We start from the raw sequence: 26,382 nt of genomic DNA, 5'->3' as shown, positions 1-26,382 counted from the left end.
TTAACAAATGTCTCATCTCTTTTCCAAGTGAAAGAATTACAATTTAACCTCTCCCAGTATAGGAGTCACCACATACCTCTGATTACCCTCATCATAGTTCTCTATCATTTTTCCAGGTCTACAGTACCTTCTTTAAGATGGGAGCCACAAAGGCAGGGATGATAACTATTCAAAACATGACAGATCACAGGTTCATAGAGTAGCATATTCTTCTCATTCCTTCCCCAGTAACTCCTTAAGTTTTCTTTTGCTAGACACTGAGCATAGACCTGACAACATGAAAGAGCTGCCTTCACTGACTGCTGCAAGGTGAAGAAGCAGGACAGTCAAGATAGTCACCTGGCTTAAGAGATATATCAGTGTTTGTAACCAGTCTCCCACTCTACCTATGGGAGACGGGGGGAAAAACAGCAGGATGCTCCATTTCTTTCTATTCCATTCTCACAGTGTCAGGTTTTACAACTTCCAACCCATTAACGCTCCTAGATAGCCTGCTCACTGCCACTCCAAGTACTGCAAGGTGGCTTCCAGCTGGAGCATGCTTTGCAACCATCTTCTTGCCAATGACTAGTCATGCTTTTCCTGCATCAGCATCTCTAGAGCTCTCTTTCTGCATGAACAAGCAGTTCACCTGATACAGAACTAGACAGCCACACTGATTTCCACTAAGCTCTTCAAGAAATACTACTGACAGCAACCCACTACAAGCATTAATACCACGTATCTTTCCAAAGTGCAACTTAAGCAGCAAAAAAAAAAAAGCTTTACAGATGCTTACAGAGAGGAGGACATATGCCGGCGTTCTTTGCCCAGAGCAGGAGGTGATAGACTCGGCTTTATGAAGGAATCGTGGCTACTTAGCTCACTAATCCACTTTTAACCTCAGCCTTTGGTTACTACAGGTCACTGAGTTAATCATTTAATTTTCACACAGTGAACAAAATGCAAAGCTACAGTAAGGCAGCAGGAAAAGAAATTAAATTACACTTTATCAGGTAAATCATTTTCTTAATACTGCTCCCATTAATTATTGACTCATATGTCTATACAATCTATTCCCAGGCTTAAAAATATGTCCTTACTACAGACTAAGCAAGTAACTCAGGTAAATACGTTGCACTCCTGTATTGCAAAATACAATTGTTTTTGCACAGCATAAACTGCTGAACAATACTTAGATTGAAGTTGGGCTTAAAGAAATTTAAATAGTGTTCTCAAATCTTAAAAAAGAGAAAGAGAGAAATGATCTTGGGAGGTAAATTCACTGCATTAGATTCCTAAGTCATTATTCATTCAGAGCAGACACACACTTTGCAGCTAGAGAGCTACAGCATGGCAGCTCTTCAGATACTGGTATTATCTCCAAGAACACAGTTGCAAAGGGGACTGAGTTCATTCACAGTATTTGAAAAGCTTAGGATCTGAATTTCATGTGAGATTACTGTTGTTGGGGGGTTTTATGGTTTACCTTGAATTTATACCACCTATGCAGAAGTGACCAACTACGTATCTCAACAGTGAATGAGATGTTAAACTACAAAAACTCAGCTTGTAAGAGCTGCTGAAAGATGCTTTGCAAGCATGACTAACAATTAATGCGAGAATTACATAGGATGGAGTAAACTACCAAACTGCAAATGCTTCACAAAGTATGTGTGCTGCCTGTCACGCATACCAAGCCTGGCAGATCTGAAAGGTGTTTTACATGTGCAGACAGAGACACAGAGAAAAACAAATCAATTTCTAAACAGAAAGCATGCAAGAAAAACAACTTCCAACACTTTTTTGCTGGAAGTGACTAACACTATTTAAAACCGTGACTCAGTCAGAGTCTGCCTGTGAATAGCTTTTAAATTTCAAGGTAAGAAACTAAACTCAGAAATGTTGAAGCTGCCATGTTGAGAGCCCCTTATTTTGGTTCTTGCTCTACAACCTGCCTATCTGTTTCTTTTTAACAGTTCATTGCTAAAAATTTCTACACAGCATTTGGACTACAAGCTGTAGTGAAAGGCTCCTATCCCTTCCCAATACGATCATCTCTGCAGTGTGGAATAAGGGTACCTCTTGCTTTGTACCTTTCTCTCTCCTAACAAATCACAGAACGACAGAATGGTTGAGTTTGGCAGGGTCCTCTGGAGGTCATCTGGTCCAACCCCCTGCTCAAGCAAGGCCACCTAGAGCCAGGTGCCCAGGACCATTCGCAGATGGCTCTTGAGTATCTCCAAGGATGGAGACTCCACCACCTCCTTGGGCAACCTGTGCCAGTGCTCGGTCACCCTCACAGTGAAAAAGTGTTTCTTCGTGTTCAGAGGGAACCTCGTGTTTCAGTCTGTGCCCGTGGCCTCTGGTCCTGTCCCTGGGCACCACTGAAGAGAGCCTGGCTCCGTCCTCTTTGCACCCTCCCTGCAGGTATTTATATACCTTTGTATTATTTCCTGCTCAATGGCCTAACTTCAGCATGACCGAGTGGCAAAATTATAAACTTTCTTTTAACCCATGATTAGTATGATTTTCTAAGGGCTAGAATATTTGATTCAATTTCCCTCAAACTGAGGAAGCAATTAAACTCAGCTCTTCTTTTTTGGGGCAACTGTTACAAATATTAGGCAATAGGAAACACTGTTGTCCTGGTTTTGGCTGGGACAGAGTTAGTTTTCTTCCTAGTAGCTGGTATAGTGCTGTGTTTTGGATTTAGGATGGGAATAATGTTGACAACACACTGGTGTTTTAGTTGTTGCTAAGTAGTGCTTACAGTAGTCAAGGACTTTTCAGCTTCCCATGCTCTGCCAGGTGCACCAGAAGCTGGGAGGGGGCATAGCCAGGACAGCTGACCCAAACTGGCCATATGACATCATACTCAGTATATAAACTGGGGGGAGGAGCGAGTGAGTGGCTGTGGTGTTTGGCCGCCTGCCGGGTTAAACCACAACAACTATCCACCAAGTATTTGCAGCAAATCTTTCAGACCGTTCTTCAGAGATCAGTCCAGATACCTAGGATGTGAAGCCCACAGCTTCAATGGAGATATAAGGCCAGAGGTGCTCAGCTCAAAAAACCCTGTCAGGGTTACTGGGCACGCAGAGACAGACATTCAGGCAACTAAGCAAAAAAGTTAGGTGCCTAGTTTTTGACTCATTACTTTGTCAGATCACTCTTTTTTGATTCAGGCACCCAAACTCCACCTAAAATTAAGGGTGGGGATATAAACTCCTTTCTGAATCTGAGCCTCTTCTCTCAAATAACCAGAGGTGCGCACTTCAGCACTGATAATAAACACGGAGATCATGCAAGTATAGAGGAGCCCTGGCAATTCACTGCTCCTACGGATCAGGCACAAACACTCATGATTTTTGTTCTGGATTTACCGGTGTAACCGGTAATGGACTGCAAGATTAACAGCACTGCTGGAAGAGAGGCCATGCCCAGCTCTTCCCTGCCCACACATCCCAAGCAGAGCTTGCCCTGTGCAGAGGCTGAAGAGCCGTGCCCTGAGGGCCCTGCCAGCCAGCCGACAGCTCCCAGGGAGAGACACATAGGACTTCACAAGACTATCCTGACCCATGCCACTTGGGTCATTATCTGGTTATTTCATATTTAAAACTGAGACTGTTTGCCTTCCCATTAACTTGTCCTGATTTGTGGGTTTCCAAACTCTGTGTCACCTGGAACCCCTGTTCCAGGTTCCTCAGAAGATCAGAGTTTGCTAAAATTAATTACTGAGCAACACTCTCTGACCTTTGTCAACAGAAGATCAGACAGTCCTAAACTTAAGGGCAGGATAAACTGTTACTAATGATTTCTAAATGTGTTCCTCTAACCAACGCAAAACACAATCTCTTAGAAGCTGGAAGGGAACTGCTGGTCTACGTACCTTTTCACAGGGGAAGGTGCAATAATTTTGGTAGTTCCTTCATTTTCCCCATTTGTTGTAATCTGGCTTATGTTCTTAGATCCTGAAAAAAAAACCACAAACAGAACAATCCTGTAGCACATATGCTTGCACACCTATTCAGCATAATCACCTACTGAACACAGTGCAGCATGAGAGATAAAATGATACACAAGACATCTGGTGCATGGTCTACTTGCTAAGATTATATAAGGATCAACTTTTGTGTCTTATCCTTATTTCTAATTATACCACATCACAAGAAAGTTTAACTTGGGGGACATTCATTACTCCACTTGAGACAGAGGAGTTTGAAGCTGTTGTTCTTACAGGGATACTATGCTATTGCCACCAGAAGGGAATTCCCTGCTCAGTCACCAATGAGAAGAAAGGTGTGAAGAGAATACAGGGTATGAAAAAGCTTAGAAATCTCCAATGTAATAACTATGGCCTCTAAAACAATCATTAGATTCAATGGTAAAGCAAGATGAGTATGTTTGTTCTAAGGAACCATTTTAAATTGATTTAGCAACAGAGTGCAACACAACACTAATATATCCTAAGTTATGACCAGGAAAATAATAACTGTAAATCAATGGATTAGAAATAATGTATGTAATAATGTAAATAGAGAGAGACAATAAAGGGTAATACTCTGACAGAGACCACTAAGGATCAGTTTCAATGACTCAGAAACTTTTGGCCAACATTTGAAAGTTATCTGCCTAGTTTCCAATTTTGTGCCCAATATTCTTTCCATTTTAATCCTGCATTTTTCACGCTGTTGGCACTTAAGTCCCCACCTGAGCCACGAAAAGGAACCTGAAGAAGCAGAAGGAACGTGCACTTTCCCCTCTTTTGGAGCCCAGATATAATAGGCTTCAAAGAAACAAATTTGTGTATTCATGATTTAGGAGCACTGAGGGCCAAGGGAATCTGGGTATTTCATACTGGGTTAACGTCAAAGTGGCATGATAAGATTATGCTCTACAGATGTACACAGCTCAGTACCATGAACAAAAAAAGAACTGTTCTGTTCAGCTTGGAATGTAGTAATATATTAATCATCAAGACAGGTTTGTTCCTACTGGTGCTATAATTTTCGTTTCCATGCTGTGCTATTAATATTAATCTGTAATTTTTCTTCAGTTCACACATTCTCTTTCTATCTAACTGGCAATTTCAGTCATTTCTTACAAAACTGTTACCACCTCCAGAAACAGGTGTTAAGTAAAACGACAAAGCAACATCACTGATGATGGACATCAGCTTTGGACAGGATTCTGAGCATGTTCATTGAAGATAATGAAACAGATTGACTGAAGCCTGTAAGACTGCTAACAAGAAAATGCTATGTCTTCTGGGCACAAGTAACAGCATCATAGTGTTGTTAATATAGTGGTACAAACTCAAAACCTTTTTGTTTGCTAAAACTAAAATGTAATATCTTAAATTAAGCTGTGCCAAGATTTTGCATTATCAGCTTTCTCCACAATCTCAGAGAAAGAATTTCTCCACAGTCTCCCTCAACTCAATACCACCCCTTTGACATACAAAGTCTCTGGACTCTCCTCTACTTCAACACAAATACTTGAGATATGCTAAGGCATCTTGTCTGGCCACCAGTTGCCTCTCCTACAGGTTACATCTGCTAGTCTTCTGCAGATGCCTCATATGCTGCAGGAGGTCTCAAGTGGCATTAGTCGCCTTCACTTAAGCAACTTGGTCAAGCCCTTTACGTGTTTGACTTTACCACCTTTAATGATGTAGTTCACTCCTTTCCCTACTTAGTTTTTCAGACTAATGCCTGGCAGGGCAGGGGAGCAGCCTGGGTCCTGTCTCGTACTGCATTTGCTCCTTCAAGGCAGTTTTTGTTGTTTATGCAAGCATAAGCACTAGGAAGAATTTGGAATATTCTGAAGAAGGAAAGGCAGAATGGGCACAGATTCACAGACAGAAAGGAAAGGAAAGTTTGGCATTCTGAATGAATCCTCTATTTTATATAATAAGAGACAACCAACTCTTCAGACACTGCACATCTGCCCATTTTCTGTTTTCAAGAATGAAGCAATAGCTACACTGCCACTATGACCTACTTCGTAAAAAGACAGAATTACTGAACGAAAAGCTTTCTTAAATTAATGTGGATGTGAAAATGATCAGAAAAAGAATCCCCAATCTTCAGTAAGGCCATAAAAGACTGCTACAAAAATTCTTCCTCTGACCTCTAAAAAGAGAACGATGCCTACAGTCAAAAATCACAAATAAATAAAGATGACAGCACATAAGAACAGGAAGCAGAAATTTCCCACCTTTAAGGAAAGTACTGGTAATGAAATGAAAATGGAGTAGGTCAAAGTGTTAAACTACAAGGATATCTCAGGGCTTCTGACCAGATTTTTTCCATGCAGATACATTTAGCTTGCCTTTCCTAGGCCATCAAATACATAAGATAAAATAACCCACTATAGTAATTTGGCCCACAGAAGTATTGAGATCAACAAATATATGACTTTTTCAAACAAAGGAAATAATTTCAGTACATATTACTGTGTAAGTAAGGTAGATTCAATTGAGCCCCTCAGAGTGCTCTTAACTTGGTGGAGCAATAAGAACTCATGCTCCAAAACATGTCATAGCTATGAAACAACTGCCAAAAAAAGAGCCAAGGGTCAAGTGCTATAAAAGTAATAGCAACCTCCAGAACTGATCTTTCGCTATGTTTGGCAATAGTCTTACCATTCTGCTGACACCCAGTTGTCTCCGGGTGTCAGGCGATGGGGGGTTATGGCATGCAGAGTCAGTCCACCCGAGCGCAGAAAGTCTGCGATGCCTTTGCAACTCCTTCAGCGTCCTGCACGGAGGCTGGTGCTGCAGAGCCTACATGGGGCATTTCAGCTTTTGGAGCAGCCAGTACTAGTAAATCCTTACAAAAGCAGCAGCTCCTTCTCACTGTTGAGTTCCCTGCTTACCACTCTATTATTTTAACAAGTACTTAGTTGAAGGAAAACCAAAGAAAAGACAACATACCAGTGACTATCATTCAGAGGCAGAATCCACCCAGAAATACAAAATAGGTTTTTACTGAGACAAGACTTCATATTAGCTGTATTTGACTCCACCGCTGCCCACAACAAGGACCTTTGCTTTGCTTTTTAAAAAAAAAGCTCTTGCTGTGCAATTCTTTTGTATAAATTAGCTTAATTAGGAGCTTTCTATCCACACTTACAGAAGCTGTAATAATTGTCTTTAAGTATGTTCCACCTCACATATCTTTTACTAACTGCAGTACTGTTCTACCAACATACACTCTGTATGTTGTATATTAGGGATACAGTATCCCTAATATAAAACAACAGACTCCAGAAAAACTGTCCGAACACTAACCCCATTGCCATAACTTATCTATACCACTGTTTCTTGCATACCAAGATAATAGGCCTCTTAAAAATACCTTAGATAGCCAGGAATCTTGAACATCTCACTTGTAGCAGGTTTTCCTGGTTGTTTACCTTTTGTCAGATAAGTTACTGTCAGCATTCATTGCACTGAACTTTTCCAATAAGGTGAATGCACACACTTTTATTCCCTTTTACAGCCATCTTGATGCTGATTTGTGCATTCAATTTAAATAGACTATTACACTTTTAAAAACAAAACTGTCCAAAACCTCAGGAGCCTGGCAAGCTAATTTGGTTGTCATGCCTGTTTCTTACCAAGTAAAGCCATTTCACTGACGTTATCTGGAAGTAATGTTTGTACTTAAATCTATTAATGAGAGCAGAAGATAGTGTGATCAAAACGAAAACACGCAGTAAGACCTCATGCTTTGCACTGTGCGTTACTAAGAACCTATAAAAATGAATGGACTTCCCTATGTCTACGCCAGCGTAGCCTACTCTGTGATAATGTTTAGCTTCCAAACTAGTTTCCAAATCTGTAGCCTCAAGAGTTTGTGCATCTCACACCACATGCATGAAATGCAGAAGTGGTCACAGCTGTCCTTTTACAAAACCTAGGACTTAAAATAAACTTTAAAGTGTAAAGCTCAAGGTAAATAAATAAGTAAATAGATAAAATTACCCCAAGATTCATTTTCTAAAATTTAATTTTCAAACCCAATCTCACAACTTTCTGGGAAAAGATTCATGACTTCGAATGCGCCAGACCAACAGTTCTAGCTACCATGACTGAGGTTGGCAAAGCAGGGTAATGATAGGAGTCTGTGGTAATATGTAAGTTAGTCAGGGCACGGACTGTGACTGCCTGTGATTGCTTAGGGACTATTATAATACAGACAGTACTGTAATTTTAATACCCACTCCTGATTCTCCACCTGGCTTTTAAATCAAAGTGGCAGCACTTATTTTACACTCGTTTATACAACTACTGATCGTGCAAGGCAGGGACAAATCAAGTCCTCAGTTACCAAACAACAACAAACCCTAAGCAATGTGTCTTCCACCACTCAATAAACTCAGACCCACAGCGACAGGTCTGGTCACATCAATGTTTGTCCAGAGAGGACGTTCCCAAGGAGCTTTTCGCATGCAGCGTTCAGCCAAAAGAATAATGAACGCTTTCACCCTACGCACTGTTGCGAAAGCTGAACATTATCAGTCTTGCCCTAAGAGGGTAAGACAGAATAATGAGAGATCCTGTTCCATGTTTGAGTTTATGATGTGCAACCAGAACAAAATGCAACTGTAACTCTCTCTCAGCTGAAATGAAATGGGGAGAATAAGCAAATGAAATAAGCCGCACATATCTCATATATAAGACTTTAGAGAACAAAACAAAAAAACTCTTCTCCAACTGAACACCAACTTGAATGTCAACCTAAACACACACACAAAAAAACCCGCACTAATTTAAAAACATTGATGGCATAGCCATTGAAGTTTCCTGGTCTGATTTTTCCACTAACCCTAAGCCAACTGAGATATTAAACGTATTAAGCAAGTGACAAAAGGCAGGTTACTGCACTTTAAACCACTGTAATCTGGATTCTAGGAAAATAATCTGCCAAGCTAAAGCTAAACTGTCTACACTGTCTATCCTATCAGGGGAATCAGTCAATGGCAGTGGCTTTTATAGAAGAAAGCTAGTTTCTCTCTGTTCACAATATCATATCCTTCAATCCCTCTCTTAAAGCACAAATATTTTTAATGAAAACATAAAAGTAAGTATTTTCTATCATTGTCTTGGCATCTACTCCAACTCTTAACCCAGAGTTCACCAACTGGCTGCAGTCCTAATGACTTTAGTATACTTTAATGGACCAATGAGACAAAGAAACATTATTAGTTGCCCAGCACTGCGCAAGATAGCTAACCTCTACCTTCAGGTGACAGAAAAAAAAATAAAAAACACATACTATGTAACTGTGACAAAAGTATGTGTACAAAAAGAAGGAACAAGGGAAAACATTTTAATGAGATGCCAGAGGTTAGAGGCTTTAGCACTTCACACACACCTCCGCAATGGAGGCAATGCATACTGCACATGCTACAGCCGTGCATTTGTAGCTATGGGTTCACCTAATTGCCCCCAAACCCACTGCTGTGGCTGGTCTCATTACTGGCAGCAATAGATAAAAAAAAAACCCCAAAACCAGAATGGCCAATTGAACTGGCTGCAGAAAGGAAGCTTTTCATGCACTTAACTTTGCAATCTTAAGACAAGGAAAAAAAGTAAAGAAGCAGGTGAGGAAAGATCCTGAACTTGGAGAAGGTGGAAGGAAGATACTGCATAAGGACTATTTATGAGTTTTTACTGGCTTTTGGGTTTTGGGAGAATAAATGGAACTCTGCTTTTCATTCCAAAAAGGTAAATTATAAGCCATGTCCAACTGGATCCTAATTTAAGTGGCATTTGGCAGAAAACACCTTAAGAAATATGTAATACATGCAAACTAAAATCACCCTGTTTAAAACGTTGAACAAGGCATACTTAATCATCTTACACCATACCAGAAACTCAAAATTAAGAACAAAGCACTAGCCATCAATGACAACCATCGGCATAATCTCATTATGCAAAAGGAATAGTTATTTTAAAAAAAAAAGTCATATTATTCTCTCAAACATTTCAGTAAGGGAAAGTTTAAGTAACTCATAAGACTGTTTACACCACCAGGCTCATTTCTGAGATAAAAATTATTCTGTAAAAGTAAAATCTACATTGGATTAGTATTTTTAAATAAGTAATGCTTAAAATACATCAAACAGACTTATTTATTGTGTGAAATGGACTTTGCTATATCCAAGAACCAGTGTAGGTGAAAAGGGGTGGATTTCTCCTAGTGACATGCAACAGACTGTCACTGGTGCCTGACACATGGAGGAGAAGTAGCGTTAGTCTGCCTTCAGCATCTAAAAGCCCATTCAAATGGAGAAAGAGTACTAGATGTTTATCATTGTGAATACCCAAATATAAAGTCAAAAAAATAAAGAATAAAAAATATGCTCATTTATAGTGAAAGATGGAATTTGAATAACATAGCTCTCTTCCTTTAATCCATATTTTAAGTGGGAAACAAAACAAATTCATTTAATTTGAAAATCATTTGAGGTAATACGCCTACCCCAGTGGAAAAAGACTGCACACTTGGAACACATGGGTAATCAATTAGGTTGCATTAAAAGCAAAACAATCCAGATGGGGGATACAGATTACACAAATACATATGAGTAAGATGGTGAAAAAGCAGCCTTTTTACTTTAAAGCAAAACAAAGTATTTAAATCCACCAAAAAAACAAATACGTGTTGCGCAGAGAATTCTGCATCACGTTACATCAGCAGAACAGGCCATGGGATGGTTTCAGTTTTCCTCACAATTCCAGTCAAAGAGACTCAAAACAATCAACAAGCACACCCTTGCAGCAATATAGACTGACTTTCACTGCGTGCGCTAAGGCTAACATTATTTCCAACTAAGGGCTGAGTTTCAGCTGACAAGTTTACCTCTGAATAGTCCCACAACTTTCTGCACAACGGAACTGGGGACTAATGAGGTGGGAAATGCTGTTCATCTTGAACTACCACCCTAAGACTGGGAAAGTCCAGCTGAACGAAAGTCTTAAGCCACTACTAGGTTCAAGAGTGAACAGCTTCTTGTCCTCTTAGGCACTCACTGACAACTGCAGACACAACAAAATGATACTATAATCAGAAAGCAAAGCAATCCTTCTCCTCTTATACTTAACTAAATAAAATAAATAAAAAAAAAATCTGTTGTAAACTGCTTGTATTTTCCAAGGGTAATACTTTTAATTACACTACACTTCAAGACCCACTGCAGCTAAAAGGCAGAACACATCAGCTTTGTTTCTGAGTCAAAAGACAGCATCCAGAATAAACATGGGAGGTTTCCAGATGTATATACCTGCTCTCTTTTTAAAAATGGGGACTCTGAAAAGTTTGTAATACTGTACCAACCCATGATAAACAGAAATCTTGCTTACATTTTGAAGGCCAGACAAGCTTTTTCTCGAACTGCTAACACACATACATATATATACTTAACTCCATGCACGAGTTCGACTGAAATCTGCATGACTGCTGTCATAGATGAAGCTAAGCGTATGCATGTCATCACATGTAGAACTGGAGCTTGACATTAGAAAAGCTTCTTGCCTCTATTACTAAATGTCAGGAAACATCCGTTATTCTGGGCATGACTCCTGTAATCCGTGCTTAATCTTGTATGTTTCCTCTAACACCTGTAAAAACTTCCAGCTTCCCCTGACATCTTCAGCATGCAGAATAGGTTTCCAGCTCACAGTGAAGCATGTTAAATTGCAGAGGGCATGGCACTAGCTTCTGTTCTGCTTAATATCAAAATAAAGGGATACTGCCCTTGAACTGGGAGGAGGATGTGCAAGAGAGACACCTTGGGTCAAGCAGCTGGAATTATGGGATACCAACCAAGACACACAAGTATAAAATTCTTTAGCAAGAGACAGGACTCCTGAAAAAACACGTTGTCACTGCTTGTTTTCAAACTTCTCTTTCATACTTTACATTAGATCTACAAACATGGGGTTTTATCATGTTTGATCCACACCACCTCTTTTACTTTTATCCACCAAAGGTGGAGTTTTTAGATCCAGTTAAGGTTAGGTATAAATACTGACCAAAGGCAAAAGAGAGAATCCATTCTGAGAGATCCTTGAGGACACTGCAACAGTTCTGAGTTGCCTCTTGAAAAAGAAATGAAGCAAAGACCAAAGAAGACATCTCTCCACAGGCCAGCAGAGGACTTACCGGTCTGTTGTGTTCTTTTGGGGTAAGTCTTGCTGCGGCTTCTTTCAATGCACTGGTCAGGCCGCGGGAGCTGCACAGAAGGGTCTCTGGCCATTTGCAAAGGTGTCCTGCCACTTGAAAACACAACAAAATCATGGGAAAACACTTGGAAAAATGATCAAAGAAACAGGGATCTTTAGACTGAAAAAAATGCATGGTGTTTGGGCAGCATGTTTTGTTAGCTATTCACTTTTCATCCCAGCTCTGGTTCTCCTGCAGAGTAGCGCTACCCTGACTTTTGTTTTGAATCAGTCATTGGCAGAATCATGAACAGATTGTGCCAATCTCTTCTATATTGGGTATTTTCAGGAGGAGGTAAGCAACTAAAACAAAATGCTCGTTTATTAGGAAGAGGCTAAGATAGTCTGACCTTTTGTATATTCGAATATTCTAACATAAGATTTTCTTAAATAATTTGATTACTTCCACAATTCTTTCTGTAAGTTTTTATCTCAGGAAAACACATATTTAACATTGTTCAGTTCCAGTTAGTAAGGGCCTGCTTCTCTGCCATGTGGAATGACAGCCTAAAGGACATGGAAAACCCCACGCAAAGCAAACTGTAATAAAGTACTCTCACTAGCACAGGCCCAAATGGTCATAAATTGAGTAGAAGTCCTGATTCCCGTTTACAGTAAGGCTTTTCTTCATTGCATAATTTAAATAAGTTATTAAGTTTAAATAAATTCTTTTATGCTCATTTTAATGTTCTTCTCACTGTAACTAAGCTGAATAAAGTGTTGATAACAAAAATGGAAAACAGGCCTCATATTCCTCCCCAAAACTCCATGTTTGCTTCTGGAAACTTACTACACAAGAGAAGTTAACTCCCAGTTGCTTAAACACCTGCAGTTCGATGACTTAGAAGTAAACAGATACCATACTAACAAGTGCCAAGCAACTATACAGGCATTACATACGTAGATTTTCTGAGTTATGCGAATAGACTCCACTAGGATGACTGTATTTTCATCAACAGCTCCACAAGGGTAGTCAGCACTGCAGAATTTTTATCTCCTCAAAATTTGTAACAGACTTAAATGACAAAAAAAAAAAAAATTCTAAAATTACATCACAGTAATGCTGTTTTTTGATATTCAGTTTAATGGGTTTTTTGCTCCCAAGTTACCCAGAAAACAATTCTACTCAACTTTTAAGTTCGGCAACCATGCCAGGCTTGCAAATTCCAGGAGCAGTTTTAACAAAACATCTGGGGATAAGACCTTCCACTCACACGAACACCTACACATATTAACCAAAGCATCTGATCTTAAGACAAGGAAATTGCTTTCCTGAAAACTGTCTCCCACCTAATGAGAAGTACCTAGAAGTTTTTAAAAAAAAACAAAGGAAAAAAAGCCAAAAGATAATATTATGGTCCCCTTACATCCTTTACATACACAGTCAAACAGTGGGATTATGGTTTCTGCTTTGAGCTAATGATGTATACAGATACACAACACTGTCACTGCTTTTGGTGCTACAACAGGGACCAAAGGCAAAGAGGGAAGACAATCAAACCTGATGGATAAGCAAAGAGAAGATTCTTGAAACACATGAAAATGCTGCTCTGAATTCCAAGATGAGAGTTAACATGTCAAACACCAATTGATTATCACTATTTATCATTAACACTGTATAATCAATATGGTGCAACTAGATGTCACAACCCCCGTTTACTATAACATCCACTCAGGTCAGGGGCAGTCCTCAAGAATTGCTGCAGCAAAACAGGGAACACTTCAAACTGGAAGGGAAATATATACTTTAATCTAGCGTTCTAGGCAAAACTAACATTATAAACATAGCTGTCAGCAATGACTATCATCCCAACATGGCAATCCATATCACAGATCACCTTCGAAACTTCTTAAAAAAGGAGACAAACTTAAATGCATCACCAGCAGGAATAACTCAAATGTAGTTAACTGCTTCGTCGTATTTTTTTAGAATTGATTGGAAGGTCCTGGTAAGTACAAAGCTTTCTCCTTCCCAGCACCAGTGCCCTGCTCCAATCTGCTGAAATGGTCCAACAGAGGAAACTCTCATCTGCCAGTACTCTGGCAGGAATCCACTGAACTCCTATCCAGTTTCACAGATGAGGTTATATGGGTCAGGGTCCAGCTAGAAACCCCAAAGGCGGTACAATCATTCCCCTATTATTTACAGTAAGAAGAACCTGGATCATGCCAGATAACGTGATAACCCAAATAACCTGGATTATTATGAAATAGGTTGAAGAAGATGGGACAGAAACACACCAGTGATCCTGGCTGGAGACAGTCGAGATTTAGTCACATGAGCTCACGCTCAGCATAGTCATCTCCATCAGTAACACCTTCCTTGCCAGCAAGATCTTACATCCAAGGGCAACAGACAGTTGACTATGAATTCTGATTGACTGACAGTAAGTGTAATAGAGCTACTATTACACACTGCTATTGGTACCTACCACAGATACTAACTCCAATCCAGCAGCTGCTAGAGAAATTGGAGGTTATGGTTTTCTTGGTTTTAGAGAAGTCTTCCTAAGAGGCAGTGACAAAGAACTACCTAACCAATGATTGTCAGCCTTACCCATTATGATCCATGTATTTCTTGAGTGATGGTGGAAATACAGACAGGAAGGAGAGACAGACAAACAAGCCAAAAATAAACCTAAACAAACCTGTTCTATTTGCCATTACAGTAAATAGGGCCTTTTCACCCAGCAGCTTCAAAATAACTACAAAAGATTTAAAACCATTTTCATCCCCACTTGACCACTAGGGAAAATGAAAATGGAAAAAGAAAGGGGCCTGGATTTCAGACGTGGTTTTCATTTGCTGCTTTCCGCCCTCCCTTTCAAGTTCACTGAATATGCAACTCTAAAGCAATTCTAAAAATCAGACTGTACGTTATTGGGCTCAAAATTGCTCAGCCTATGGGACAGAATTGGATTTAAAACAGTGGTCACCAATTGCCAAATCAAGTGCCTTACTCACTAGACAAAGACCCTGTCATTTCAACAGACTTAAAAACATAAAGTCTCAATAAAACTCAGTAAAAACTATATGGTTTCTGACATTTTACAATTTTAACTACATCTTATATTCTACTAGTCCTTTTGTGGCAGAGCAACTAGAGGATTTTAAGCCCACTCTCCCTGCCACATCTCCCTCTGTATGACAGTATTAATTGCCCTTTATGTCACACTGTCTGCTTGGTTAACTCAGGCCAAAACTGAGACCAAGTGCCCCCTACACACCCTTAGTCTGAAGTTTACTGCATCTTTCAAGGCTTGCGGCCTTGAATGCTTACCCAATTTTGCCAGCTATTCCAGTTAGAAAAGATACCCCCATCTCCCTTGAGATCTGCCCTCATTTTTATTCTTAAATCAACAGTACTGCACCAGCAGTACTGCTACAGGATTAGACATAACCATTTGCATCAAGAGCCCTTGCCATAGCTCAACTGCAGCTGTAAAGAAAGGCATCACAGTTACAGACTTCATACACTTCTTCGCACCAACCCTTTGCTAATTCCCAGAAGAAAGGCGGCAGCCAACACACCTCCTCGTTTTGGTATTCCCCAGTTGTCAGGAAAAACCCTTTAGGACATGAACATAATTTCAGGACTTAGAAGGAGATTTTGACTTAAAGCATTGCCAAGGCTGCTCTCACAGGGCTACAGCAGGCCCTAGCAAACTCTGGGGATCTGGAGAATGAGAGGTAACTCACGTTTGTCCCAAAACTGCCAGACTCCCAAAGGGAGTCTGTTAAAATGGCCCTGATTCATGCTTCGTCAGCAGAACGGCTCTGAGTCATAGTCTGGGTGGGGTTTTTCTTTCATTGGAAGAAAAGAGGAGAAAAGAAGGAATGGAGAAGGAATTAATTGAAGTTTAAACAATGAAATAAATTCACCTGTACCGATGTTTATAACCTATGGATCCAAACTTGCTGAATTTTCTTGACAGAGAGTTTGATTCATTCTCTGGCACTCTACGTAGTTTGAAAAATAAAACAACAGAGTAAGTTACATAGATAGGTCTCAATTACAGCCCTCTTCCCAAGAAAAGTGAAATACAAACTTCAGGTTCCAAAAAAATAATTTTCTGCTAGTTCCTCTTCATCCCTACCTCCAGGCAGACTCTTATGGGGTTGAGAGCTCCACAAAGCCGTATTTTTATGCCCTCCTCTTTTGACTACACGCCTCTTTATTTCAAGGTCTACTGTAAACTGCTGGCCACAGCAGCCTTTCGCTTAATATTTCACAGGAGCAGGCAAAAACATCATGCCACAGTAATGAGACTGCAGGAGGGATTCTGAGCTTACTCATTTACAGCACTGCTAAAGCCAGCCCCAAGCATCCCATCGACCAGTTCCTAGCTAGACACCCTTGCACATTTCTGTTAGTGTTTTTGCAACAGTAAAAGAAAGTGTTTTGAGATGTGTAATATTGGAAACACTTTATACACTTCAATAAGTAAGCAAAACATTATGGAAATTCAATGAGTCTTTCTATGAAAACACAAAATTTCTGGGCATTGTAGGAAATAGTAATATCTGAAATCCAAAGACCTCACTCAAGTCAATGCTGCTACAGAAAATTTGATGGTTAAATACATAAAAATGTATATGGCAGCTTAAATCCTTAAATACATTTGTGGATACTTCTGTTAAAGCCTACTTTATGCAACCTGAGATACTGTTTCAAAAAGAATTCTAAGACAAAAGAAACCACCGAACTACTGAAAATTAACAGTAATTTTAAAATTACTGTTTCACATCATTGCAAGAAAAGGGAAGGCGTCAGCTTTTAAGAGCGTTCTGTAACCAAGAGCAAAAATGTGTTTCCAGGCAGCCAGCCTGTGTTATACCACTCTGTAGGTATAACAAGCTTCTCACTCAATATAGTCTCCCTCCTTTTGGTAACGAAACCGTAACTTCTGCATCACTCACCTGAAAAATGTATGATATTCTACACAGCATTTCCAGAGATGTTTGCATGTGATCTTGTTACGTGCTTCAAAAAAGAAGGAAGTTTCATTGCACTGAAAACAAAACAAAACAAATCAATATTGTTAGGGAGGAATTCTGCCAATGAAGTGAATCTTCATTTACTGAACACAAGAACATCTCATATCAATGCACATAAGAAAAGACATCAGTATGAAGAAAAGCAGGTTCTATAATTCTATAGAATTCTTCATTTAAAAGCAGTTTTCTTTTTTGTTTCTCATTGCTTCAAAACAATTAATTAAAGAATCAATTCCTTAGATACAGAAATACAGAAGAGACAGGAGATTATTGATACACTTCTGTTCCTTCATTCTTGTTCGTAGATATCAGCTTTTTTCCTAATTAAAAAGCACAAGGTTTTTTTCAAATAGCATGTTTCTGATGTTTTCTGAAACTGCACCTCAGATGTCAAGTAAAAATATATTCCCAAGGCTCTTTTCAACAGTATACAAAAAGGCAAAAATAAGTGAAAGAAAGAAACTCAAGATTTGTGATAAACTAATATGAAGCAACACCACAGAGAGAAAATGCACAAAACAATAATGTAGAGAAGAATCAAGGTAAAACTGGAAATAAAAAAGATGAGAGGAAGGAAAGATTTTTAAAAAAAAAAAAAATTAGCTAACTTCAGAATAATTCAAAATACTAGGAAAAAGGTCAAAGGTAAAAGCCATAAAATCCTCCTTAAAATCTCTTACGGAAGACACAAAGAAGAATATTCAAAGCTTAAAACCTAATCACTGGAAACTGGCAGTCAGTACAGTAGACATGAGAAAAAGGCAGAGAGAGATTAAAGAGAAGTCAGACACATACAAACTACAAAATACTTCCAACAGACAAGAAGAAGCAACAGACACATGACACTGCTTGTTTACAACAAGCTAAACATTCAAATATGTTCACATAAAATACACTTCCATATATCTGTCACTCAGTAAAATGAAGCGCTCAGTTTTATATCTGTGATTTGCACAAAGAACGAGCAGTCCCACTAACTTCAGTGTGAATCCTCAGCGTGGTACGATACCGTCTGCTACAAAACTGAGTCCTAAAACCATTTCCCCGATACGTGAATTACAAAGGGGGTATGATTCATACCACTTTCGGCAGCTGATTTTAGGAAATTGATGCCCTTGCGTTAGTTATACTTCTGCAGTGCCATGCATAGTAGGTAAAGAGTTCTGGCAAGTTTCTCATACTCTTCATTTAATGAGGTATGGTGACCTGCAAGCACCTCGCAAACTGTGAACTGTGAACAGTATGTTCTCTAGAACTCAAAATTCCACCTCTAACAAAAACCAATTATATCTCTCTTAATGGCTGTCAGGCAGCCTCACAAAATCACAAATTACCTGCTCAAGCAGCCTTTCCTCTACCTTGAAGTAAATAATAGTAACAATGACAGAACTTTCCACTTGTGGCTAGAACAATTAGATTTCATTCCCTGACAAAAAAAAAAAAAAAAAAAACACACATAAAAAATGAATTGGAGATATACACATGAGCTTATTTTCTCCCATGGATTATTTTAGTGAGTTTAATGGCTGGCTGGAACAGTCCCATGGAATATCCAAGGAATGAAAATCATCCTCTAGTCTTCTCTCAAAAGCACCTTTTCCTCTCTAGGGCATCACAGCAAGAAAAGAGTACAGTAAGACCTATGGCCACTGAGAATACTGAAAATTAGGATTTATCTGAGATTGCTGTGCGTAGCATAAAATGGTTATATAGTAGATTAGTCCCATAAATATATTCCTACATTTCCTTAAAATACAATTTCAGGCTTGACAGGGATCTTCATCTCTCTCCAGGAATCACAAGCGTTTAACTTGGAGCAAAAACAAGTTTAATTTATAAAAAGTAAAACCAGAAACTTAAAAACTGAAGCTCTTCTAAAACAGAAAAAAAATCTAAGTAACTGGGGAAAAAAGAAGAAAAAACCTTCCTGGAGAATCTTGAAGATTGTCAAGGAGAAAAATCTATTTGTATTAGAATTTTCAAGAGTAACCATATTGTTTTTGCTCCTTTGGCAACCAGAAACAAGAGTCTACCCACTGTAAGATCATACTGCATTTTACATTTTTAAAGTTTTAAAGAAGACATGTCAAGGGGTACTTTTCGTTTGCTTATTTTACACATAACAGAAACATAGCTTCAGATTCGATGATTTAATTTATATTACAATTTCTAGATCAGACTGTCATCTGATGTGATTTCATATAAACCCACACAACTACAGTCACCAATGCACTTTTAAAGAATAATATCAGATCAGGCCTGTGGTATTGCAAACTTTATGCCATATGATGAGTCAATTTAACTTCTGTTAGGAAAGAACTCAGTGACTCACTTTTAATATGCAGGATCTTGCTCCTTCTTTGCCCACTCCTAAATCTTACTTTTAGGCAAAGAATCTTCTGCTGCACTTAAATTTATTTAACTACATAACCTCAGAGGAGAGAGTTTGTGGGTTGGGGGAAGGGAGGGGCGAAGAGAAGCCAGGGGTGTTTGGGTTTTTTTTAGAGACTTTTTAAAATAAGGTGTTTCTGCCGTATCTTACTATTGGCCCAGTTCAAATGCCACTGAAAATCAGCAAAAGATTCCCATCAGGGAAAAGGTTCTATTTGTCCATTTTTTCTTCTTTTTTTAAGTTAAAGTTTTAGAATTTTCCCATATATAGAACAAATGGCACATTACACATGAAAATCAGTAAGTGACTAAAAGAGGGACAGTATAGCTACATTGCCATATGATTGAAAGATCTGACCAGCAAACATTACTGATTCCATCATTGGAAGGCATTATTTTCTAAGGTGGAAGAAAGCTCATCTCAGCTGGTAAGAAAAAGATTTTTATGATTAACCACGTGCTGAAACATCCATACTTAGAATGCAGTGATCAAAGGCACTTGGGAAAAAACAGCATAGCCCTATAGATCCAATTTATCAACAAGTCAGGGAATTCAGATTTGGAAAATGAAACAACTGCCTAAAAATCAGGGGACAGACCAACAAGCCTTCTGATAACACACTGAGGTTTATTTATTTGAATAAGAAGAAGTAGCACATGTCTGAAAACTATTGCCTCAGAATGGATGCTTGTAATAAGTCAAATAGCACAGTTAAATTTTACTAAAGAGAGAGAAAGCAAGCCTAAAACATTCATCTCCAAGGTCTTTCACCAACACAGAGGAGACAATTCACAGGTTTTTTACCGTTTTTTACCTTTTCTGTGAAAGGATTCAGTAACTTACTGCAACTAAGTCCAATATGACATGCATACAGCATATCTAGGTTTAGCACTTCCTTCATTTACTTTTTAAGACTTTTTAAGGCTTGCAAGAGTATTGTGATTACCCTCACGATTTATAAACGCATATGTAAAAATTAAGCAGTATTGAAGGCAGTAATATCCTCCAGGTTTAATCTTTCTCCCCTAAGGGAATAAATTGATTTGTATAGGTAAAGCAAGGATGACTTTACCTGTTAACACCATGAACTTTTGTTTCTAATAAAGGCAACATTTTTAGCATCTTGAACAATCGTAATTTCTTACAAGTAGTGAGAGTTAGCTGGGTTTTTTTCCTTATTATTCTCATATATTTGAACCAAAAGAAACAAAGACCCATTGTACTTTTACTAATGATTTATAGGAAATGACAATTCCAAACTCATTCAGTGTTGTTTGGTGCCTCACAAGCTACTCCCTGCTACTCATCCTGTTGCTTTCGGAGTGCCCAGTGTACTAAAGGTGAGGCATCGTAAACCGTGATGGCTCACTGCGTCCAGAGCGGTCCTGGTCGTCTGCACACTCTGAAGATCTCCCCTCTCCTTTGAACCAGCTTTGGTGTTTGTCTATTTCTTTCAGGAAGCCAGTTGTGCTTACCAAACAAGCAGAAAACCACTTATTTTTGTACGGTGATTTTTGATCACATCTGTGCCTTGCACCAGCAAGGGAGGGGGCGGGACCACGTGGCCAGAGGCTGCAGAAGGACAGGCAGCAGCACCTAGCTCTTTGGCTACCTTCTCCTAATCCTGAAAAAGGCAAGACACTAAAAAACTGTGAGCACAAACATAAAATATTCCTCTCCTTCTAAATGCTTTAAAAGCTTGTCCTGCAGTCTCCAAAACATGCTAAAGCTCACACTGCCATAGTCTCACCGCCATTTTACCCATGGGAGGAGAGAGAGACTAGCACAGGGGATGCAGATAGCTTAACTATACTACAAGATTACAAATAGACGGGCACTCAAACGTGCAGCTGCCCTTAGCTGTTTTATGCTGCTTCTCAAATCAGCCAGAAGACTGATCTGGCAGGGCCTTTGAGATCTCCGCTAAAGAGCTGGTAATTGGTATGGAGCTCCACCATAACCCCCACCACTTAACTGGAAGACTGAAAGCATGTTACTAATGCCTTCAAAGGAGACAAGTCAGAGGGGTCACTGCTCTACCTAACCACAAAATGCCTCTGGAACTGCTAGAGCTGACATACTCGTTCAGGAGTGCCCACACTGCCCTTTGCAAACAGCTCCCAGCTCGCTCTGCCACGCCAGCGTGACTACACAGCCTTCAAGCTCAGAGCTGCTTTGCACCCAGCTAGCTCAAGGCAAGCTCAAGTCCGCCTGGAAGAGAAGATACACACTTAAAATGACAGTTCTTCCCTCTGGGGGCCAGAAGATCCCTTGTTTGTGAAGTTTCATGGACGAGGGGCACTGTCAGTAGAGTTACACCCATTGCGTGGAGCACTGCACCCATCCACAGATCAAAACCGTCTTGAAAACCTGTGATTCAGAGCAGGCTTTAGCTGCTGTAATTTATGACAAGATATATATTGGTTCCCACCAATCCAGGCTCAGAAAATGAAGAAGAAGAAAAACCCAAACCCAAAACCACAGTAGGATCCCTGCCAGCACACACCACTCTTCCTAGTCACACTAAATATTAATATAGTATAAGGAGAGACTATATGCCATTACAGAGCACACTGCATGTACATGTAAGACACGTGCATGTACATGTAACAGAAATACTAACACTAGCTCTGAAGCTACTGCTTCCCAACATTATTCTTTGCCAGGTTAGGCACATACCTGGACACTATCAATTGTTAACTCCAACAGGAAATATTCTGTCTTTATATATTTACATAATGCATACCAATCTTAGCTTATGTAACAGACAATGTATTATTACTGGTTACACAAGGTCAATCTTTAAGAACATTATACAAGTCGGGAATTAAAATTAATAATGCTGTGCCAGTTTGCATAAAGCATGTCAAGATTGAAACAAACATATCTCAGTCTCGTATTAGACTCATTAAAAAAAAGACTAAAGAAGAACTTACAAAAAAAAACTTCCAGTGACACCTTAGTGGCAATGAATTTAAGTTTATGCAGGACTTTTAATCCTAGTTCTCCTTCAAAAATGTTCATTACTGAAGATTTTGCTATCAAGCCTTGAACCAATCTTACAATCCTCCTACGATGGCTCAGAAAGTGGTTAAGAAAAGTCAAGGACACCCCCAACCAACCAAAACAAGCCAAAACCGTTCTATACGATGTATTAACACCACTGTGCTTGCTCACCTCCACCCTCCACTACCACTTTGGCTTACGTGGGTGCAAATGCAAATGATACAAAAGTCATTTGTAATTCTTGAACCATAAAAAAGATCAAAATCCTATTTTTGTCTGGAATTGAAATCTGAGCTAAATTGTACTTTAGAATGGGAGGAACATCTCTTCAAAACCTGTTCAATCTTCCCAAGAAATTGCAACAGGAATAAATCAAATTAAAAGTTCCTGCCTAGAACTTCCAACTCAAGACGGAATATAGCTTCTGACAGGGCAAGAAGGGGTACAGCTGAACCACCTTATTAATGTAATTATTTTTTAGACTTCTGACACTTATAAAGAGCAGATTAAAAAAATAAAGGATATTTCCAAGGTTTTCTGAGACTATTTGAAAGAACACAAAAATCTTGTATTTAGACAAGTTTCAGCCACCAGAAAGGGAAGCATTATGTGCTTTGAAATTGCCCTGAAGTTCCTCTAGCATGCATCAGTGGTTGTTGTTGCTCCTGAGAACAGTTTTTACCAACTTCACCTTATGAATTCAGCTGAGCTGGGCCTCTTCATCTGACTAAGCAAGACTGCAGAGAAAGGCATGTCTTGAAAATGTGTAAATCATTTTTAATTGCACAGTTTGAGGGTTTGTTCTGACTTGAAAGAACCCAAATTTCAAAATCCCTCAAAACAAAAATTTCAGACTTCCAAAAGACTCTTCTCTTACAACAGAAAATAATGAAAGCAAGTGTTTTGCACATTCAACACTTTCTGGCTTGGTGAAAGAGAAACATGAAAAGTAACAAGTACAGAAGCTTCGCATACACTCTGCGAAGGAGTGAAATCATTCACGTGCATGTTCAGACACAGCGCAACCAAAGTAAAAGGCGCTGTTACAGAAAACACTATGAGGTTGAGGGGAACAGTACAGAAGTACTTGGTACCTACAGGCAAAAAAGCTCCACATCTCTCAATCCTGCATATTGCTACATTTACGTTTCCAGCCTACACAATCTATCAAAGCATGTTTTTCTCTATTTTGTTTCACGTCCTTAGTTGAGAGAGAAATCTAGGAAGCACGCCGTGTTCCTGACACGGGGAAAGCAGGGGAGGTGTGCTGTGCACCCCTTTGATTACCCGCTTCCACACAGTGCCGCCCATTGTGATTAGGCGCCGTTCTGCTGCCCCGGGGAGGGGGGGCCCTTGGCAGCCACCTGTATTGCTGGATCGTTTCCAGCAAGGTTGCTCAACAGACATCTATGCTACCAGGAATTGTGCACAGGCATCAGACGGATCTCTCGGTTTTCTTAAAGGAAACTGCACGAAAATACACTTTTCTCATCTTCAACAACTCTTTGCGATTGTTTGTCGTGCTGAGGGAATCCTTCTGTGCAGTCCTCGCAGAGGAAGGGTTCCTCATTTCACGCTGATACCTAGTGCTTTCACGGAAAGCCTAACATGTTTCTAGCTCAGAATACACAGTATGGGTCCACTCGGGGGACAATGAAATACCGATTCAATGATTGAAAAACAGCTTCTGTCAGCTGGTCCAGGTCATTAGTCTCACATGTGAGGACAAGTCACGGATGGCCAAATATTAAGGGCAGTATTTTGTTTATGAAGGGGCAATAGCAACAGCCCTAGGGAGAAAACTTATAATACAAGCAAAGCAGTGAAAGATAAAACGAAAATACCAATGGTCATGCTTGCACACAATAGCAACAGGTATGCAAGAAAAATATAAAGAAGTTAAATATACAGGAAATGTTCTCATGGAAGAGATACAAAGAAGTACAAGAGATTACACTACAAAACAGGAAAGGTGAAGCACCTTTATTATAAGACAGTAAGCATAAGTATCTTCTGCTCAGTAAACCATCAGGTTTGTGAAAAGTGAAACAATCTAAACAACAAACTCAGCAGCCATAAACATGGCTGACACAGACCCCCCACAGTGTGTTTTTTAGGTAGCCTATGGACACGGACCCGTACGTTTAGACTGCCGTGCCTGCCATCTGCCAAGGAGATCAGGATGTCCACTTCCACCCCGTTAGTGGGAACTACACATTCACGTTCTTTTGGTAGGTTTGAAAAAATCTCAGACAAATTTATTGAAAGGGAGAACAAAGATGCTACCACAAGTAACCTCGTGCAGGGGAAGAGCAACACTTCATCGGTACTAAAAGCACCAACACCTTCCTCTTGATGAGCAGGTCTACCCATGAAAGGTGCGAATAAAGGTACCCAGCGTGTGGAGACACAAAACCAAAATCCAGCCTGCACAGAGTTTTCACTACAATATGGAAGGATTCAGACAAAGCACTCGATATATTCACAAACAATCTGCTCTTCTCATTACATGATGTTAACTCCTTCACTACATGACATAAAGCTCCATCTATGACACGGGAAAGTCTCCACTACTACTTCTTTTCCTGAATCTTTTCTGGCATTCTCTCCAACTAACTGGAAACAGGTAACACGTTCCAGACGTGGTATACCCCATCTGAAGCAAGGAAAGTATTAATTCCCTGGGCCGTAAAGTGACATCCCCGGAGGCAGGATGAAGTAAAAATGACATGTTTACTGTGCTATCGCATACTGCAAACTCATGTCCTACACGGAAGGACAAAGTGATAACATTATTCCGAAAAATGGAGGAATTTGAAAGAAATTTGTGAATTAAGTTTTCAAGAAGTATTGGAACATACAGTCGTATAAATACACTGATGAGCTTTTCCCCCTGTAGGTGCAGAACAGCATAGATTGTTATGACAGCTTTAATCCAGAGACTAAGGCTACTGTTTACTTATTCCAATGCATAATTTTGTTCAAAGTAACACCACCAGAATGTTTAAAAAAAGGGAAAGGAGAATTTTTCTGGGCCATTTTGGCCTTTCCTTATCTTACTAGGATACAAAACATGGTAGAAACACTTCAAATGAGTATTAGTTGCAAAGGAGATTTTAATGGTGGTACACACCCTTGTACTTACTGTTCTCTTTAACAATTTCCTAAAAGTACCTGTTGAGACTTGAAATTACCAAGTGCTGTCAAAGTGTTTGCCTTATGATCACAATAGTAAGTGTTCACCAGCCATCAACATTCACAGTCTCAACTTAAGCACGTTTTCCAAAGCTTCTAGGTTTTCTGCTCAGCATGTTAAACCTTTGCAATTCCACATGGTTCAGACAAAAACTTTATATATGTGGCATCAAATAGAAACTACAGCATCACTTCAATGCAATTCACTCTAAGTCAAACTCGGACTTGTTTATACATGAACAGGCATTCACCTTTCACATGAAACATTGAGAAAAGTTTTCCCAACCTTCCCCCAGCCTTCAAACAACTCTCCGATTTCAACAAACACACCATCAGAAATAAAATTTCCATAGATCCATAGGTCACCACACCAAACAGAAACAAACCACTTGGGGGTAACAAAAGCAAAACTTGCCAATACATCTACAGAGGCACAAGAAATGCTGTCCACGACAGAACCAAAACAACCATTCAGGGGTACACTTAAATTTCCCAGAACATACCGAACATACCAAACGGCCTCATGGAAAAACCTCGGACGAGACTAACAACCACTACATAGAGGAATGAGCAA

General features: G+C 39.5%; 1 protein-coding gene across 1 annotated transcript in view; it reads right to left on the bottom strand.

Moving 5' to 3' along the window:
• The window catches only part of EPB41L4A (erythrocyte membrane protein band 4.1 like 4A), a 135,714-nt gene that overhangs the window by 27,570 nt on the left and 81,762 nt on the right, over window positions 1-26,382 (bottom strand). Inside the window, exons 10-13 of the mRNA XM_075136683.1 lie at window positions 17,138-17,229; window positions 16,100-16,177; window positions 12,159-12,271; window positions 3,872-3,953 (exon numbers count right to left, since the gene is read on the bottom strand). Coding sequence (XP_074992784.1) covers window positions 3,872-3,953; window positions 12,159-12,271; window positions 16,100-16,177; window positions 17,138-17,229 — 365 coding nt within the window. The remainder of the gene's footprint in view (window positions 1-3,871; window positions 3,954-12,158; window positions 12,272-16,099; window positions 16,178-17,137; window positions 17,230-26,382) is intronic.

This window comes from Calonectris borealis, chromosome Z, assembly GCF_964195595.1.
Source record: "Calonectris borealis chromosome Z, bCalBor7.hap1.2, whole genome shotgun sequence".
In the NCBI taxonomy this organism is placed as follows: Eukaryota; Metazoa; Chordata; class Aves; order Procellariiformes; family Procellariidae; genus Calonectris; species Calonectris borealis.
This window is presented reverse-complemented; position numbering and strand designations above follow the sequence as displayed.